This window comes from Balaenoptera ricei, chromosome 2, assembly GCF_028023285.1.
Source record: "Balaenoptera ricei isolate mBalRic1 chromosome 2, mBalRic1.hap2, whole genome shotgun sequence".
In the NCBI taxonomy this organism is placed as follows: Eukaryota; Metazoa; Chordata; class Mammalia; order Artiodactyla; family Balaenopteridae; genus Balaenoptera; species Balaenoptera ricei.
The window spans coordinates 67,944,293-67,964,150 of NC_082640.1; the positions used below are offsets into that span (position 1 = coordinate 67,944,293).

Genomic DNA, 19,858 nt, shown 5'->3' on the forward strand with positions numbered 1-19,858 from the left:
TTGCACCCCTTATGTCATCTGATTTGATGCTCACAAGTTTGGGAGAAAGGCTGGGTAGTTCTGATTAGCCCATTTTATGATGGGCAAAAACAGGGTTTAGAAATGACAAGTGACTGGATGAATGAGCTTCTAGGCTAGACCTTGAACCCAGATCTCAGCTCATTCAATTCTCTTTCCCTTGAGAGTTTTCATGAAAATTGAAAACATCCCTTGTTTGTTAGTCAAGTAAGCTGTTTTGAGAATGAACTTAGTGTCCCCGTGTAGAAGGTCAAAAGAGACATGGGTTATTTGACAGATAGGTTTTACATAAGTGCTGGAGGAAAAGATACGCTGTCAGCAGATGCTTTTCTGTGCTGAGACTGAAATGTTAGCCTCCTCAAGATAACTATCTCGAGGCTGTTAGGAAAGGCTAAGGCTAAGGAGGAATCCAGCCAGATTACCCCCTTCTCCCTGCCGTGGTTGCCTTTCCCACTTCTCTCCCATCCATACTCTATCCTCCTTCAAGGCCCACTTCCCACTCTCCAAAATTCTCTGGGAATCCATCCCTGACAGCCACACGTGGATTGAATCTTTCTCTTCTGGGAATCCCAATGGCAATTACTCTCTGCTTTGCACCATTAGTGCGTTCTAGATCAGTGGCTTCCAAACTTGTTTGATTGCGACCCACAGTGAAAAACACATATTTTATCTTGCATCTCAGTACACAGCTCCCCCTCTCGCACACACACAGAGCAATACACGCATATATAGCACTGAACAAAGTCTCATGCACAGTTACTCTTATTTCATATGATACACACTAATATATCTTTTCTATTCTACTTAATTCTTTTCTCTTCTACCAAAAAATGCTGGTTGGAACGCATTAAATTGATTTCATGACCCACTAAGAATAATCATTCCTCTGATCTCTCCGCAACGCAGTGTGATACTTTATCATACTGCAGCCTCCACACACCCCCCCCCCACCCCCACTGCTCCTGATCCTCGAGGTCAGTTCCCTTCATGTCTCACCTGGGTACTCCCAGAAGATCCTCACCAGCCTCTTGCCCTAAGTGTCTCTCTCTCTTTTGCACCCCCCCCCCCACTGATTTCTCTCAAATGCAAATTTCATCTGATCATTCTGATGCATAAAAACCTCCTGAGGCTTTCCATAGTGCATTCCAGTAAATTGCCTGAGGAAAAGGCCCTTTGCAGACTGTCTGCTCACCAGCCTTCTCCTTATCTTCAGCAAGTCGAGGCCCTTTGGGCTCCCCTCGTCACTCACCCGAGTCAGAGTCAGCTGTTTCCTTCCTCTGTGAATTCGCACACGCTGTTCCCCGACTGGAAGGCCTCTCTCTCTTCTCTGGTGGAAAACTACTTTCACTTTAAGAACTTGGATTACTAGAAAGAAGGAAATCCTGCCATTTGTGACAATGTGGATGGACCTTGAGCGCATTGTGCTAGATGAGATAAGCCAGACAAAGGCAAATGTTGTATATCAGTTGTATGTGGAATCAAAAAAAGCCAAACTCATAGAAACAGAGAGTAGAATGGTGATTACCAGAGAATGGGGGGGACCACGGGTTTGGGGAGATGCTGGTCAAAGGGTACGAAGTTGTAACTAGAAGATGGGAAGATAAGGCACTGCCTAGTAATTATAGTCAAAAATATAGTATCGTATACTTTAAAACTGCTAAAAGAGTAGATCTTAAATGTTCTCACCACAAAAAAGAAATGGTAAGTATGTGAAGTAATAGAAGTGTTAGCTAACACTATGGTGGTAATCATACTGCAATACACGAATGTATCAAATCAACTCCTTGTGCACCTTAAACTTACACAATCTTATATGTCAATTATATCTCAATAAATAAAAAATAAAACTCAGACTACCTATCACCATGAAGTGGTGTTTTGATTGCTCCTACATAGTATTTATGAAACCGTGCACCTCGGATTGGGACTCGAACCTGGCCTAAAACCAGATTGGGACTCGAATACATGCGGCTGGGACTTGAAACCAGCCAAAACCCTGACTGGGACTCGAACCCACATGGCTGGGACTCGAACCTGGCCAAAACCCAGTCTTCCAACTGAGATCACACACCTGGTTTCAGGACTTCATGAAGGTCAGGTTCTTGACATCTCATCGCAGAAAGAATTCAGTGACAGACAAAGTGGTAGGTAAGAAGTGGATTTATTTAGAGAGAAACACACTCCACAGACAGAGTGTGGGCCATCTCAGAAGGTGAGAAAGGCACCAGGGTATAGGGTTGTCAGTTTTTATAGGGGTGGGTAATTTCATAGGCTAATGAGTGGGAGGAGTATTCCAGCTATTTTAGGAAGGGGTGGGGATTTCCAGGAATTGGGCCACCGCCCACTTTTTGATCCTTATGGTCAGTCTTGGAACTGTCATGGCGCCTGTGGTTGTGTCATTTAGCTTGCTGATGTGAGCATATACTGAGGCTCAAGGTCTAGTGGAAAAAGTTGACGTGTCCGCCATCTTGGACCCATTTGGTTCTAATCAGTTTATGTCATGTCCTTGGGCTATGTCATGTCCTTGGGCTATGTCATTCTTTCAAAGGTTGTGCCCTAACCCCTTCCCGCCTATTTCATTCCCCCCTCAGAGATTTTACTCCCATATTCTTATGGGAAGCAGAAGGGTGATGGTCCGTCTTCTGTAACTGCTTCAGGGCTGAGTAGGGGCGTCGACTCTGCCTGTCAGGGAGTGAACATCTCTGGATGCCAGATCTAGGGGCCCCTGGGGCAGGACAGCTCCTTGTTTTAAGTCAGTACGGGCTGGAATCCTCGCATAGCCATCATCTTGGTGTGGAACTGTTGTAACTGCTTCCATAGCCTTTCTATGAATCTCCCTGATGATGAAGCACTTTTTGTAACAGCATCAGAGTACAAAAATATCTGTAAATGACAAAAGACTTAAAAGCCATGGTTAAACATCTGATTACAATGTAATCGATAAAGAAACTTGGTTACAATAACCAGAATTACGAATGATTACATTTAATTTAACATACCAAATAATCCTAGTTAAATATTTCTCTTTTAAGATACCTAGGGGCCCTCTAAAGGATTCCAAAGTTAGCTGGAAATCAAAACAAACTTAATTAAAATTCGGCATTCGGGAATTTTGTCAAAAAGTTTTAAAACACTTGGTCAAATAAGATCATAGGTCACTGTGAGACAATACTTAACTAAAGTTACAAAAGATCTCAAAAACAAATACAGATCACTTAAAGGCAAAAAACTCATACTATCTGATATTAAAAGCAACATTTCAAGAAAACTTTGGAGGGAGAAATCAAATCCAGTCTTATCCCAGCCCACTCCCAACAAAATCCATTTATCTAACTAAATTTAATCCAATCTTAGAAAATCCTGATCATGTATAACTCTTTTCAGTATTTTTCATTCTTCACACCTTCTTTTACTAAAAATACATATCTTACTCTTCTTAAAAGTTTTTTTCGGGCTTCCCTGGTGGCTTAGTGTTTGAGAATCCTCCTGCCAATGCAGGGGACACGGGTTCGAGCCGTGGAGCAGCTCCCACAGACCGCGGAGCAGCTAAGCCCGTGCGCCACAACTACTGAGCCTGTGTGCTAGAACCTGTGAGCCACAACTACTGAGCCAGCGTGCTACAACTACTGAAGCCCACGCACCTAGAGCCTGTGCTCGGCAACAAGAGAAGCCACCGTAATGAGAAGCCCGTGCACCACAATGAAGAGTAGCACCCGCTCACTGCAACTAGAGAAAGCCTGCACGCAGCAACAAAGACCCAATGCAGCTAAAAATATATAAATAAATAAATTTGAAAAAACGTTTTTTTCACATTGAGTTACTTTTCTTGTTGACAAATTTGTAACATAGAATAAGGTCTTATCTGACCTCTAATAAACTTAGTTTTATTAGAAGTATTACGCTTAACATTGATGACTCTTACATGTCTATGTTAATAAAACCAGTAAGCTTAAGCCACCTTCAATACCAGATAACAGTTTAGTACTGAATATTTTCTAGATGACATGAACCTGAAATTCATTCTGGCCAGATTATTTTCTATTTCTGAGTATTTATATAAGCACTTAATTTTTTTTAAAGCCAATTAAGTAGAGTTCTTTTACGAATCCATTTTTGGCAATATCATACACCTACAACACATGTATAGATACATATGAACACACAAACACAGAGGCCTCATAGTTCCCATTTCAAAATTTCAGCCCTGAGTCAGGAACAACATAAAAGCCATCAGTTACAAGGGGTTGGATTCAAATTGGGCTTCTAGCAGATGGAACAAATCAAGGTCACCTACCTAGATGGCTAAACCCCTTTTATTAGCGTTTACAGAAAAGACACTTAAGATTTCTATTTATCGTTGACAAGTCAAGTTCTAAATTACTTTTTAAACATTTGTTTGTTTAAAAAGATAGCAAAGATAAGGGTTCCTGAGAAGACCAGATAGGACATTTGTATCTCAAAGGTACAGGCAAGTTCCTCCTAGGATGACTTGGTTTTCCCTTTGTTTAATACTTACAAGCCTCTTAAGATAAATAGGGAAGGTTTGGGGAGTGGTAAAAGGATTGGTGGGCTTTGGATTATTTTTGGAGCCACACCTCTGGTCCCCTAAAGAAAACATTTGTGAAACAAAGACAGTTTTGTTTTCTTTTTCAAAGAATTGGGTGGTTACCTCAATGATATTGAAGGACTGACATACCCATTCACCTATGTTGGAAAGTTTTACTTTTCCTCATTTAGCTTAGGGGAGAAGGCCTCTTCCAAAATTCTTATCAGGCTCTGAATATCAGCTATGGTCAGTTTAGTCAGACCAGTGGCCTGCTATTTTGGTAATCTACTTACAAACATTTTTGAGGATATTCCCTAGATTTAAGAAATTTGTACCTTATATTTAGATACTATATAACCCTTTTTACTTAATAATCACTGGCTGGATATATTTGGCCAAGCCCAGAACTTCGATATTCCATATTCCAGGGTTTACTAAGGCTTTTATTTTAGCTTCAGATTTTATCTGTTCCTTTTTGCTTTTTGTTAGAACAATTTGGTGATGAGGGTGGTTCCCTTGCCCCTCGAGAAACAGAGTGACCCCTAATTCAGTTAATAAATCTCTTCCCATTAAAGGGATGGGACAGTCAGGCACAAACAGAAAGGAATGTAAAAACAGCTGGCCATTGATCTTGCACAAAAGGAGTTCCAGGAAAGTGTGCCCCTGTCTCTTCCCTGACAACCCCATTACATATTCTTTATGATTACTAAGTTTCCAATCCTTTGGGTTAAGACCGAGAAGGTTGCACCAGTGTCTATAAGAAATTCTATGAAGTGACCCGCCACATCAGTGACCACCCAAGAATTAGTTATGTAGATGTATCTCTAGGCAGAGCCACTTTCGGCCTTGGTCTCCTTTAGTTTTCTGATTTCAAAACTATCAATGGCTGAGGGGTCCCCATCGCTCTCTGGCATTTGGGGCATTCCCTCTTCCAATGCCCTGGCTGTTTGTAAAGGGCACATCGATCATAATCTTCCCTCCAGTGCCCCTTTTGTCCACACAGCATACACTGGCCTTGTATGGGTACCCGTGGGCCTTGTGGTCTGCCAGGGCCAGATTGACCCAAAAAAGCCAGCTTCCCCTTTAGTGGTCTCTGAGTGGACAAAGCCACTGCAATCATTTGGGCCTTTTGCATATTCCTCTGGGTGCATTCAGCCTCTTCGGCCATATCTCTATTACTGAAAACGAAATAAGCCAATTGGAACAAATCATTCATTGGAGTTGCTTTCTGAATTTTGTGCCTGACGTCTGGGGCAGACTACGCTGTGAAATGCATAGGCAAAAGGGTCTGTACCTCGGGGGAGGAGGGATCCATGTTCGTTCGGGATCCATGGACCTGTAGGGTGGGTCAGTTAAAAAGTCCTCTGTATCCTTCCTAGAGTTATCCCTCCCGAGCTACACACACCTCAAATTCCTTTTGGGTTCCATTGCCTAGATACGAGGCCATGAAAATTTGAACATAGGGTACTTCACTCCATTTTAAATGTCCTAACTCATATTGTGGCCAAACCTGATTACATAACCTACTAAGTTTTTTCCTTTTAATTCCTGTTGTCCATATCTTTCCTAATCCTGGAGTATATGGCCCAGAGGGGTATTGGTTGGGATTGATGCAGCCTGACCCATTTCAGACAAGCCTGAGGTGATGTCTCTAACTCCTGAGCTATCCAAAGTTCCACTCTTAAGTCAAAATCCACCGTGCAATTTAGTCAAGATTTGCACTTACAATTTTAGATGCTATCCCTTCCAAGGTAGTCTCCCAACCAGGTGTTAGTGCCCAAAAAGTCGCAAAGAAATGGCACAGAAGACGTCCCCAATTGTGTTGACGATGAGTGGGAGTTGGTCTAGCTATAAGTTGGGAATAAAGGGTCAGCACTTGTAAGGGTCAGAGGGAGGGGAGTAAAAGCAATAAAAAGTACACCTTGGTGGTCACACAGGTCTTCTGGGTTTAACAGAAGAAAGAAAGAAATAGAGCAGAAATGAACAAGAATACAAGAATATAGAAGGAAAACCTCAGAGTCAAGGAGAAGAGTATAGAGATGAACAATTCTGTCTTGGACCTGCTGTTGGATGTGCGTAAGTACACGGGGTTGACCCACCAGTCAAAAATGAGCAGACGTCGGCAGAGCATCTTCCCCCATATGCCTGGCTCGTGGCATCCTACTGGCCTCTTTAGGACCAAGACCTAACTCTCAACATTTTCTTACCTTACCACTGTCCCTTTGTGGTCGCCAGCTGAAACCGTGCACCTCAGATTGGGACTTGAACTCACATGCTGGGACTTGAACCCAGCCTAAGCCCTGACTGGGACTTGAACCCACACGGCCGGGACTCAAACTCGGCCAAAACCCTGATTGGGACTCAAACCCATGCAGCTGGGACTCGAAACCGGACAAAACCCACAGTCTTCCAACTGAGATCACACACCTGGTTTCAGGACTTCATGAAGGTCAGGTTCTTGACGTCTCATCGCAGAAAGAATTCAGTGACAGACAAAGTGATAGGTAAGAAGTGGATTTATTTAGAGAGACACACTCCACAGACAGAGTGTGGGCCATCTCAGAAGGAGAGAAAAGGCACCAGGGTATGGGGTTGTCAGTTTTTATAGGAGTGGGTAATTTCATAGGCTAATGAGTGGGAGGAGTATTCCAGCTATTTTAGGAAGGGGTGGGGATTTCCAGGAATTGGGTCACCGCCCACTTTTTGATCCTTATGGTCAGTCTTGGAACTGTCATGGCGCCTGTGGGTGTGTCATTTAGCTTGCTGATGTGAGCATATACTGAGGCTCAAGGTCTAGTGGAAAAAGTTGACTTGTCCGCCATCTTGGACCCATTTGGTTCTAATCAGTTTATGTCATGTCCTTGGGCTATGTCATGTCCTTGGGCTATGTCATTCTTTCAAAGGTTGTGCCCTGTCCCCTTCCCTCTTGTTTCATTTACTACACTGAACTGTAATTCCTCATTCACATATCTACATCTCTCAATAAACCCAAGGCCAGCAATTTGTGTATCTCCATCGGTTTTATATCACTGGCACCTAATGTAATGTCATTGTCCAGCAAATGTTAACTGAAAATTAGCAAAAGAACTATGTTCTCCAGTTCCATGTCATTAATTAAATTTCTCCAGTTCTATATTATCTTAATCTCTGGCCATTTTAATGTGTGTGTGTGTGTGTGTGTGTCTGTGTGTGTGTCTGTGTGTGTGTGTGCGTGCACGCATACATGTATGTTGGTGGGGTGGGAGGTGGGTGAACGGATGGATTTTGTAAACAACAGTTGTTGATCTTGTAGTGCCTGATGTACCTTCTCCCCATCCCAGCCAGAGATATTCACTGCCCGAGGGAAAACTAGGATTCTGATAGCAGGAATATATAACAAACAATCAATACTCAGCTTTTGAGTTCCCAAACATATTTTCAAAAATTCATGGCTGAGACAATAAATAGTTTTGACAGCCTAGGGTTTTGATTTGAAGAGGAGATAGGGCTCAAAGCCAGAGGAAGCAGGTCACGGATTTTATGCCACAAACAGTAGATTGGGAAGAGGATGGGTGAAGAGCCAGTGCACCCTGCTCCTCCTTAGGCAAGATTAGGGACTGGGGACACCTGGGGTGGGGTAGGAGGAGGTCAGTGGGTGGCACCAGACCTAGAAGGATCAGGGAAGGCCAAGTCACCATCAAGAAGATCCAGAGAAGGCTGAGCCAAAGCCCAGTGAGAATCTGTTGTCACCTTTGCTTGTGCAGGAATCCACGTGAGCCGTGCATCTTGGTGGCAGGGAGCTGGGTGGGTGGGGAGAGGTGTCCTATCAGGCTCCCTCCCGTCAAGTGTCCAACAGAAGTGACACGTGGCCATACCTGAGTTGCTCACCCCGTCCAACTACCCACGTGGGCAATCTCTTCTGGTCCAGAAGGGCCATGGCGACATGGGAGGAAAAGCCCCAGTTCCCATTCCTGGTGAACTGAGCAGAAGAAGCCTGAGGTTTCATCCCAAGGGAAACAGTTAGTGGCCAATCCTATGCTATTACATGTGTTTAAAATCTTAAAAAACACCCCCAAAAACCTTCCTCTCTTACTGAAAAAATTTGTTTATTGTAGAAAAATGCAGATATTCAAAAAGGATAGAGTTAACCTGTTATCCCATCACCCTGAGAAAATCACTGTTAGTCCTCTAGGTCCTCCCAGACATTCCTCTCTGCATTGCATGTGAATTTTAATTATAAATTAGAGTGGAATCTCTTTGAGAACAAGAGCTATATCCTGTTCATCTCTTTTGTCCCAGCACATAGGATAATACTTGATGTAGAAAAGGTGTTTGATAAATATTTCATAAAATAGTCTTTTGAATGAAAACTGTCTATTTGCCTCCCAGTAGGCAAAGAGAGACAAGTAAGCTACTTTCATTATCATTACAAATGACTTCACCAAAGGATGGACAAATGTGTGAATGTCAGGCATCCTGAGAGGCAGGTGGGGGACAGGTTAGGGTGCGAGACCCTAGGGTGGGTGGGGGACTTTCACAGGACAGTGCCAAGCAGCCCCAAGGGGTGGACAGTTCTTTTAGTGATAAAAAGAACCCAACGGAGTTAAGAACGGCCATTCCTCTGTGAGCCATTCCTCTGAAGGTCACTTGTTAAGCAGGGTGCAGCCAGCTCTGTCCTAGGTCCCTCGCTGGGGATGGTACCGGTTTAAGAGAGGTGTAAAGCAAGGTGCCTAGGTCTGTTGGCAGGGGGTGAATCATCTCCCATCCCAGCTCTGGATCCGTTCCTGGGAGGTCTCCTCGCGAGACCCCTTTCCTCTCCCTCTTCTCCCCATCCCCTTCCTCCCCTCCTCCCCTCCCCCTCCACCCTCGCCTAAGATGAACACCCTGAAGTCTGCCCCGACCAGTGCCCTAGCCACCCCTTCCCCATCTCCTCCCCCACCCACCACTAAACCACCACCCCCGCCTGGCTCCCTGTTTCAGGGCCGCCCCTGATCCCTTCCCTTTGCATCAGCCAGAGGGAGGGGTTCATTCCTGCTTCAGCTGAATGGCGTCCAGCCTCCCGGGGCAAGGATTCAGGGCTTCCGTGGTCTGGCCGAGACCCCTCTTCCTCTGCCCCGGGCTGTATCCCTGCCTGGGACGCAGCTCCCGTTTCTCTCATCGGCAACTTCCTGGAGACCGCGAGGGGCTAGAGCTGGTGAGCACCAGGCCTGGGCTAGGCTGCGACCACCGGGCTGCCGAGGTCTGGCTCAGAGCCCCCTGCTCCTCCTTCCCTGCCTTTTCTTCCCTCCCTTCATGTTCCCGGCTCTTCCTTCTGCCACCTCCTCAGCTCCCAGCCTCTTCGAATTGCAGACTCACCAGGCCCCTCCCCGCCATTGTCCCTTGGGCAGGGCAGGGAGGGGGGAGCCGGTCAAGGTCACAGAGCAGGTCAGGGGCTGGGCTGGGACAGGAACCCCGATACAGCCTCTTTCCAGCTATTCAGAACAGGCAGCCTCAGAGGAAGGTGAGGTGAGCGCCCTCCTCTGGCCGTTCCTTGGAGAGAGCGGACCTGGGGCAGCGAGGGTCCTGCTGCCCCCTTCTGAGCCTCCCTCCTTTGATACTTGGGGCGTTTCAGACCCTGGCTCTTCTGTGTGCCTGCTTTGCCACGAGGCCCTCGTGCCTGTGGTTGGGTTATTCATTCTGGGGTGAGGTGGGAGGTGACAGAAGGGACCCAGCTCCAAAAAAATGGGCTTGATAAGAAGGCCATAATCTGCCACCTGCTGGCTGGATTCAAGCTCCTAGCAAACTTCCTGGTCATTGAATCTTGCCTTAGTCACTGTGACCTTGAAATCCAAGATCTTTGTCTTCAGTGTCGCCATCTCCCTCCTCCCACTTGAGCCCGCCCTTTTTCATTGCCCCCTTGTTTCCTTTCCTCGATCCTTCAACCCTGTTCACGTCAGCATCCCAATCCCAGGGGGATGTGTATAGGTAGAGGGCTCTGGCAATAAGGGCAACGCTTAACCCAAAAGGACTGTGCTCATGGGGGGATTCCAGGCAATGGGACAGCCAGCTATAAGGGAGGGGCTCTGGGACAGGAGCTTCGTAGAACTCTGCAGACCCGACCCTGTAGATGCTCACCTTCTCTCGCAAAGTAAGGCTGATCCATTCGTGTTTGTTACTGAATTAAAATTCTAAGGGAAGGCAGTCTGCAGGTTGTTCCCAAATAGAAACACACATGCACAGAGAATGAGGAGCTTCTGTCAGCATCGCCCTCTTCCCCTCCCTGCTCCAAGGGCCTGCATCCCCCCCGTCCCTGGGCTGGTGGCCTGGAGGGGCAGGGCTGGAGGGCAGGGGTAGAGGACAGGGACCTGGTGACGCTTCCTGTGGTGAAGGTGAGTGTCTGTTTCTGCTCCAGACAGCCCTGTCAGCGCAGCCCTTCCAAGCGGGAAGGCTAAGGGACAGGGCCCTTGTGGTGGAGGTGTTTGCAATATGAAGGCATTTTCCACAGTGAAGAAGCAGCCACGTTCTGCACGGTCCACTGGCAGTCTGGGATGTCTGCCCAGTGCCAGGAGAGAGTTTAAAAATGCCCAAGCCCATCTTGGGCTCTCGGGAGGAGGGCTGAAGGGAATCTGGGAGTCAGCAAATCTGTAACAGCTGCCTGTTCCACACGGAACCTGGCAGAGGATGGAACTCACCCCAGCCTCCAGGGGCTCCGTGTCCTGCTGGGTGACACGATACCCATAGATGGGCCACTGGTTGCAGCCCCTCAGGCCTGGTTCTTTCCCATCTCTGGGTTTCCAGCGCCCAGTACTGAGTAGATCCAGCCACTCAGGGTGTGTTAGGCTGAGGTGAAAACCCAGGTAGGTGTTGGTATGTGGAGGGTTGGGAGACAAGAATTCTAGGCATGCCCCAGAGGGACCTCTCCATACAAGAGAAGGGTCTGGAGTTTAGCCTAAGATGTTCTCACCTGGAGAAAAGAAGGGAGCAAGCACCTGGTGGGGAACATGGCAGTGGGAAGGGGTACAAAGAGCCAGAGGGCCTTGTTCTCCTATATGGTCACAATAATCAAAGCAACGCGGTGGGCAAGGCCGTAAATGTCAGCAGGATCAGCGTAACAGACGAGGCATGGAGTACGTCCTGGTATGTGAAGAACTAAAGGACACGTGGACAACCAACAAGCAACTGATGGGTTCATCAACAAGTGCAGCTGGGAAATGGGCTGCCTGGAGAGAAACCACGTTCGACTCTGACCTTGGACAATCTGCCATAATAAGTGATGATTAAAGAGCTGCCCAGTTGGGCTCAGAATTGGGGGTCCCGTGAGACAGAGGCACACATGAGACAGATCACCTTGTGCGTTCACCTGCTCCCCTGGGCCCAGGTGGGAGGAAGCCTCAGTCAAGGACCCAGCTCCACCCACCTTCCTTGGCATCCCCGGAGAAGGAGCTTACGAAGGCCAAACTCTCAATGACCTTAGCATTTCTTTCAAGCCCAGGACTGTGAATTGATCTACAGCAGAAACTCCAGGAGTGTCTTTTTCAAATTCATGTTTAGCTAAAGTACTTTTCTGCACCCAAGTCCTGTAGGAAGCCACCCTGCTGCTTCCCTTCTCCTGATATACTTCTTGTTTGTATCACTCGTGCTAGACAATGGGTGGTCTTGGGGATCTGTCCCATTTTTCCAAGTACTAGTATAGTGGAAACTCAAGTGTTAGACCAGGAATGGACCCTCCAATTTTCCTATCCCCTCTTTTTTTTTTTGCTGCATTGCGTGGCACGTGGGATCTTAGTTCCCCGACCAGGGATCGAACCCATGCCCTCTGCATTGGAAGCACGGAGTCTTAACCACTGGACCGCCAGGGTAGTCCCTATCCCCTCATTTTATAGATGGAGAAAGTGAAGCCCAGAGAGGAGAAGTGAATTTCTTCCTGTCACACAGCCCGTCAGAGGCAGAGCTGGGCCTGGACCACACCCTCCCTGTCCTGGTGTCCTGCCCACTGCTCTTCCACTGCCTTTTATCATTTCCTCTCCTGCCCTTTTTTTCTAAGACTTTCATTGCTTTCCTCTGGCTCTTCTGAGTTTCCTGTGCTGTCCACACTGCCACATGTCTGTCCACTTTGCAGCCTGTCAACTCTGCTCCGTGACAACTCTGGCTGGGTGAGAGAGCGAGGGTGTCCCAGCAGCCTGGCAGCCCCTTGTCTCACGATGGGCCCCAGCCCTCCGCCCAGAAGACACCCTGCCCAGCACTGAGCCTGGCTGAGGACCGGGAGCACGTGCCTCCTCTGGCTCTGGGCTCAGAAGATCCTCGCCCCTGTGTCTTCTCTGTTACACCCGCTAAATGACCTTGAGCATGTCACACTCTGTACCTGACTGCTCTTCTGGAAAACGGGAACAGTTAGAACATACCACCTAGAGCTGGGAAGATCAAAGGAGTCAAATACGTGGAACAGTGCTTTGTAAACTGCGAAGCACCATTCCAGTGTGAAACACTGGTGTCCTTCAGACCCCGACACAGGGCTGGACATACAGCAGATGCCTACTGAGTAACTGTGGAACAGTGGTTCTCAACTGGGGGCGATTCTGACACCCCAGGGGCCACTGGGTGATACCTGGAGACATTTTTGTTTATCACAACTGGGTTAGGGGTGCTGTGGCATCTCACTGGGAGGCCAGGGATGCTGTTAAACGGCTTACAGGGCACAGGACAGCCCTCACAGCAAAGAGTTATCCGGCGCCGTACGTCAACAGCGCTGAGGTTCAGAAGCCTTGCTGTAGGTGGATGAAAGTGTGAAATTGTATCTGTAGACACACATGTGATTTGCTGTTCCACTAAAGCAAAGGATCTGTGGCCGGCGAGCTGACCATCAAGATACCATGGTGACCAAGAGCAGGAACCTTCCACGTTAAATGAGCCGGTCGTGCCCGGGTCTGATAAGTTGAAAACATTTTATTTCAATTCTATCCTCAGGAGGCAGCATAAATAATCACAGAAGACCACAAAGGTCAGTGGGGAAGAAAAAAAAAGCTTCAGAAGTGTGGGGAAGAGGAGATGTGAGCTTACACAGTCTAGCTGCGGGGTCTGGGGGGTGAGGAGACCCTGCTTTAGCTGGCCGAGAGGGTGGAAAAGCCCGAGGGGTCGGGGGGGCTTTCCCTGCCCAGGTCACTGGGGGGGCTTAGGGAGCCCCGCCTCCGTGGACGGATGCTCTGCAGGGCGGCCGTGGGACAAGCGGTGCGAAGCACAATGCAGCTAGTAGGTCCTAGCTAATGAGAGAGAAGAGTGGACACCCAGTTCTTGATGCCCGGGCCAGATCTCACCCCTAAACTGTGACTTTTCTAAGAACAGTGTTCATGGACTCCGTAGGTAGTGACAAATGAAGGGAGAAAAAGAGGAAAAAAAATTGTAGAAGACCAAGTGAAATGTGGCATCTCCCAGGGTCCTGTGACCTTGGGCTGCTTTTCAGTTTCTTTATCTGCAAACTGGGGAGAATGCTCCCTTCCTCTGGGAGCCGTGGTGAGGCTCAGATGGGATCCCAAGTGTCGAAGGGCTGTGTAAACTTTAAAGTGCTACACCCACGTGAGGGGCTGTGGTCATCCTACAACTGTGAGGCTGACCGTGACTGAGAGAGCAGGGCCGAGACATGCAGGCGGAGCAGCCCTCGGAGCCATCAGGCCCCTGCTCGGCCGCCCCAGGGCCAGCTCCACCCTTCTCAGCCTCAGCCTCCAGGAGGAAAAGGCCTCATCTCAGAGGGCGTCCCCTGGGGGGTGGGAGCAGAGGGTGGGGGCCAGGAGGACGTGGGGGCACCGAGTGTGAGGAGCCTCGACCGGGCAGTGAGACACATTGGCACTACTGGTGTTGGGAGGCTCCCAGTCCTCTTCCTCCATGGAAACTTGGGCCCTGGTGATGCCCCCGTGGGATTGGCATCTTGATGCAGTGGGAAGGGTCCGGGCCTGCGGTCTGCACACCACTGGTCCTGGTCCTGGGTCCACTGTTGATCTGCTGGGTGACTTAGTGAAGTCACTACCCGACTGCAACCCTCAGTTCTGTCACTTGCAAAATGGAGACACGATTCCCTACCCTGCCTGCTTCACAAAGTCAATGGGAGAAGGGTGTTGCCAGAGCTTTGAAGAGCATCAGGGGAAAGCAAGGGGGCATTCTGGCCTTGGCGAGCGATCCTCTTAATTCCCTGAAGATAAGAGAGAGGGGGCAAGAGCCAGGAAGGAGCTGGGCTGCTCGCAACCCTTGTCAGGTGAGTGGGCTTCCAGGGCTGCCGGGGGAGAGGGAGGTGGTGGATGGGAGGGAGAACAGCAGACGCCGGCAATCCAGCCCTTACTGTGCGTCCATCAGGGCCACTGTGAGCCCCAGCAGGGAGCACGGAGATGTCCTGGCAGCCCCCTTTGCAGGGGAAAAGTTCAACCTCTAAGTCTCCTGGGGTCCTGGCTTCCCCCTCCGCTCCCTGGTCCATTGAGGGCACCCCTCGGGGGGTCCGAGGTCTTTGCCAGCCAAGGGGAATCCGAGGCTCCTGGGGTGGCAGGGGAAGGGGCTGCCAGCCTGGGTCTCCGGGAGAGGCTGGGGGCTTTTGTTAGCATGAGGTCGAGAGGTCAAAGGTCAGCTTCCAGTTCTTGAGGTGGCAGGTGGGGTCCTCAGGCGCTCCCCCAGCTCCAGTCCTGGCTCTGTCTCTGGGGTCACCGGAGAAGGGGAAGTTAAGGGACAAGTAGAAACAACGGAGAGTTCAGCTTAGAAAGCAGCTCAGCCGGGGAGCTAACAGTTCTTGGGGCTGTTGCGCAAGTTTTTCAGTTCCAGCTGTAGCTGCCGAATGCGGATGTCCTTCTGGGCCAGCTCCTCTTTCAACCTCCGAATCTCATCCTGCTGCCGGAAGAACATCCGCAGGAGCTGGGGTGGGTGAGAGAGGGGGCCGGTGAGCCGAAGAGAGCAGGTGAGAAGGTGGCATTTCGAGGGGGCATCCAGACCCCCAACTCCACCCCCATGCCCCTTGCAGCCGCTGTCCTCCTGGCCCAGGCCTCCCACCCCTCCCCCGTTCCGGTGTCCCAGGTGACTCAGGTCACTGCCGCTCTCCTTTCTCCAGATTCAGCTCATGGCTCCCACCCACGTCCACCCCCAGTCCGCACCGTGAGGCAGAGAAGAAAAGCTCTGGCATATGCAGACCCGCCTCGGGCACTGATCCAGGGTCACTGAGGAAGGGATGAGTCCACACAGGCCAGTTTTCCAAATATCCCAAGCTCACCCTTTTAGGGCTTCAAACCGAATACTTCATTTACCTACCACTCGGAATAGAAAGCTTTCTAAAATGTTTTGCATCCTTCTCTTCTTAACGAAGCTCGGGATACAGAATGGAATCCAGCTTTTTTTCCTGCTGACAGGGGACTAGCACAGCACACCAAAGTCTGCACCAGCCATCGCTGGAGTGGCCATGAGCAAAGCATGGGAATCTGACAGACCCTCGCTTAGATGGCTCCCTGGATTAGCCAGCCTCTCCATTTCCTCCATAAAACAGACTGACTGACGCCCGCAAAACACAGCCTCCACAGGTTCCTGGAGGACTCCACACACTTGAGCTGAAAGTTACCAACAAGCAGTCGTGCTGGTCCTCAAACTGCCTAGTGTGAGTTGCATCTGTTTTTGTATAATGATTGCATAGTTTAATTAAATATGACATAAACTGATGCAATAGGAATACAAAAAGAGAGTTGCTGTTTCTATAAAAACTAAGTTGAATGCATTCGAGAATCCTGAAGAAGGCGGTGCTAAGAAAGTTGTTACTGAATTAGGTGTGGATGATAAACACATAAAAGATTGGGGAATATTCTATATCTTGATTGTATGGTAGTGGTTACACAGCTGTAGGCATATGTCAAAACCCATGGAACTGTACACTACAAAGGATGAATTTTACCGTAGGTCAATTACACCTCAATAAACCTGTCTTAAAAAAAAACCCCGGAGGACTTCCCTGGTGGTCCAGTGGCTAAGATTCCATGCTCCCAATGCAGGGGGCCTGGGTTCAATCCCTGGTTAGGGAACTAGATCCCACACACCACAACTAAGAGTTCACATGCTGCAACGAAGATCCCACATGCCATAACCAAGACCCAGAGCAGCCAAATAAATAAATAAATATTAAAAAAAAAAAAAAAAAACTGGGGAAAACTTTGAAAAAACAAGGGCTTTGTTTTCAGATTGATTTTAAGTTCCACCTAAAAGAAACTGAAACTAGAAACTGGAGTTAAAGTGTGATTTATTTGACAAAGACATAGCAGATCCCAACTGAGACGTCCTCAAAGAAAAGGTCTTGGTCCTACATCAAAACGTGTGGAATGAATGTATATGTTTTATATTTTAAATGAAAAGAAATTGTTTAAAGAATATATATATATATCATTTTTGTGATTCTCTCCTTTAACTGACTTTTTCTTTTTATTAACCAACAAACCAGTCCTGGTTACATCTGTTCAGAGGGTTGCTATGGTGTTTGCCCTGCACTAAGTGATTCTACACACTCCTGTGCCTTCCAAGTTCTCGAAGTTTCTCTGTATAATTTTTTGGATCCACTTTTGTTTAAAAAACAGATTTACTGAAGTGTAATTCATGTACCATAAATTTCACTCATTTTAAGTCAATTCAGTGAGTTTTAGTAAAATTACAGAGCTGTACAACGATGTCTTCTCCCGTGTCAAGCTACCTGTTGTCTCTTCACACTTAGACCAATGTGTCTACTGTTCACAGCCCCATTATCTCACTGGTTGCTTCCAGTCTTCTGTGCTGATTAAAATTGTGGGTAAAACCAGAGTAACAGGCTCTGAGCAAATTTTTTTTCTCAACAAGCAAACTATCCAGGCTGTAGTGTAGAGAGATTATGGCATCTGTGTTCTCTGCTCAGCGACCCTTTAAAATATTTCTCCAGGTCCTCCATTCTGATTGATATAGACAAATCCATAGCTAAAGGTTACTCATTGTAACTGCTATTCACCCTGCCTCTCCACACCCAGTACTAGAACCAACTTCAGGTTCTTGTTATGGCCCTGGGCTATCGCAGCAATTCAACTATGTCTACCTTCTCAAGGTACTTAAAGAAAAAAAAATTTTTTTTTAATGGAAAACAAAAACAAGTACCCATCATCCAATTTCAGCAAATAACATGTGACCACTCTTCTTTTTTTTTTTTACTTTTTGGCCGTTTCACGTCGCATGCGGGATCTTAGTTCCCTGACCAGGGATCGAACCTGCACCCCCTGCACTGGAAGCACGGAGTCTTAACCACTCTTGCTTCGGCTTTACTCTTACCTACTTCCCCTGTACCACCCTCCTCATGATTATTTTGAAGCAAATCCCATTGATCACATGGTCTCATCCAGCCTTAGAAATCTGAACATCCCTCTGTAATGGCACATAAACATATTTTATAGCAATTATCAATTTACCTGCCAATTTCACCTTTAAGACTGTGAGGTCCCAGAGGTTAGGAATGGTCTTACTTTTATGAATAACAGTGATAATTATAAGTTGGTGTGACAAGAGAGCCTGTAAGATGGCCCCATGTTACTCTCTCCTTTCATGGGTAGACGGGACCTAGTAACTTGCTTCAAATGAATAGAATGTGGCAGACATGATGGTACGTCATTTGCAAGGGGAGTTGACAAAAAGACTGTGGCTTCCATCTTGGACACCCTCTCTTCCTCACTGCCATGCTGTGAGCAGCCCTGTGGAGATGTCCATATGGCAAGGACCTGAGGAAGGCATCTGGCCGACAGCCCTTGAGGGACTGAGACCCTTAGTCCAATGACCTGTGAGGAAATAAGTCTTGCCAGCAACCAAGTGAGTGAACCTGGAAGCAGATCCTTCCACAGGTGAGTCTTCAGATGTGACTGCAGCCCTGGCTGACGGTTCACACCCTCATGAGAGACCTCGAGCCGCGGGCACCCACAGATACTAAGAGATAATAAATGTTTGGGGTTTAAGTCCCTAAGTCTTGGGGTAATTTGTTACATGGTAATTGAGAGCTAATACATTTAGCCTCTTTATGCATTTAATGTGAGCAGGAAGAGTGCTAGACACTTAGCAATGGCCTTTTTTTTTTTTAATTTATTTTATTTATTTATTTTTGGCTGTGTTGGGTCCTCGTTTCTGTGTGAGGGCTTTCTCTAGTTGTGGCAAGCGGGGGCCACTCTTCATCGCGGTGTGTGGGCCTCTCACCACCGCGGCCTCACTTGTTGCGGAGCACAGGCTCCAGACGCGCAGGCTCAGTAACTGTGGCTCATGGGCCCAGCTGCTCTGCGGCATGTGGGATCTTCCCAGACCAGGGCTCGAACCCGTGTCCCCTGCATTGGCAGGCAGACTCTCAACCACTGCGCCACCAGGGAAGCCCAGCAATGGTCTCTTTAATGCTCACAGCATTTCATATCCCCATTTTACCGTGAGGAAATGGACTTAGGAAAGTCAGGAAACATGTTCAGGCACAGCCAGGAAATGAGAGAGCCAGGATCCAAATGCAGGTGGGTCCCTGCAGCCATCTCCACTGCAGCTGCATCAAGCCCAGTGCCTGGCACACGGTGGGCATTCCGTGTATCCTGGCTGAGCTGAACTACGCTGGTGCCAGGGACCGAGGGTGTGGCTGGAAGGAGAGGCCTCTGGGGGGCGTGGACAAGGCCCAGCTCCGGTTACCCCTGATGAGCTGCTCCCTTTCCAAATGGTACAAAGAGTACTTTCATCAACACACAGCCTCTTCCACAAAAACAGGAAATCATCAGACCCCGCTGCTGCTGCCATGCCAGGGAGGAAAGCAGTGCTGTAATGCATGAGGCTGGCTTTCCCCATGAGCCAGGAATTTATAACTCCAGATGACAGGGACATTCTGAAATGGATTCACGAGGGGACACGTAACTCTGGGTTTGTGGGTTTGAGGGGCATCAATATCCCTACCATAGCCCAGCCTCTAGTTATTGGGGTCAGAGGCAATGGAAGCCAACAGCAGGCTACTTATGGTATTTGTCAGAGAAAGAAAAATGCCTCAGAACGGAGCTAGCTTAAAGGCCTGAAGCCCATAATTGAAATGCAAAGGTCTCGCTCTGCCAGGATGTGTGGCAGCAATAACTTATATTCCTTACCTCATTCTCTGTCCTGGGTGGGACATTTTCTAATAAATCTATTCCGTTGACCACAACGCTCTTCTTTTCTTTGATGGGAGCCTTGAATACCATTTTGGGGGACTTCTTATAGCCTTCTTTCAAAGACATCAGCACAGGATCTAAGAAAGGCAAGGGACGTGTTCTCACTGACAATTCCATGGACTGTCAAGCGATGGTGGCTCTCACTTAACACCACGCC

The 19,858-nt window shown here is 48.1% G+C and overlaps 1 protein-coding gene across 2 annotated transcripts in view; it reads right to left on the minus strand.

The window, feature by feature from the left end:
• Positions 1 to 13,447: 13,447 nt before the first annotated feature.
• The window catches only part of CORO2B (coronin 2B), a 142,719-nt gene continuing 136,308 nt past the window's right edge, over positions 13,448 to 19,858 (minus strand). For both annotated transcript variants that reach the window (XM_059912908.1, XM_059912907.1), the window contains exons 11-12: positions 19,639 to 19,778; positions 13,448 to 15,409 (exon numbers count right to left, since the gene is read on the minus strand). In XM_059912908.1, the coding sequence (XP_059768891.1) occupies positions 15,278 to 15,409; positions 19,639 to 19,778 (272 nt within the window). In that variant the 3' untranslated portion in view covers positions 13,448 to 15,277. The remainder of the gene's footprint in view (positions 15,410 to 19,638; positions 19,779 to 19,858) is intronic.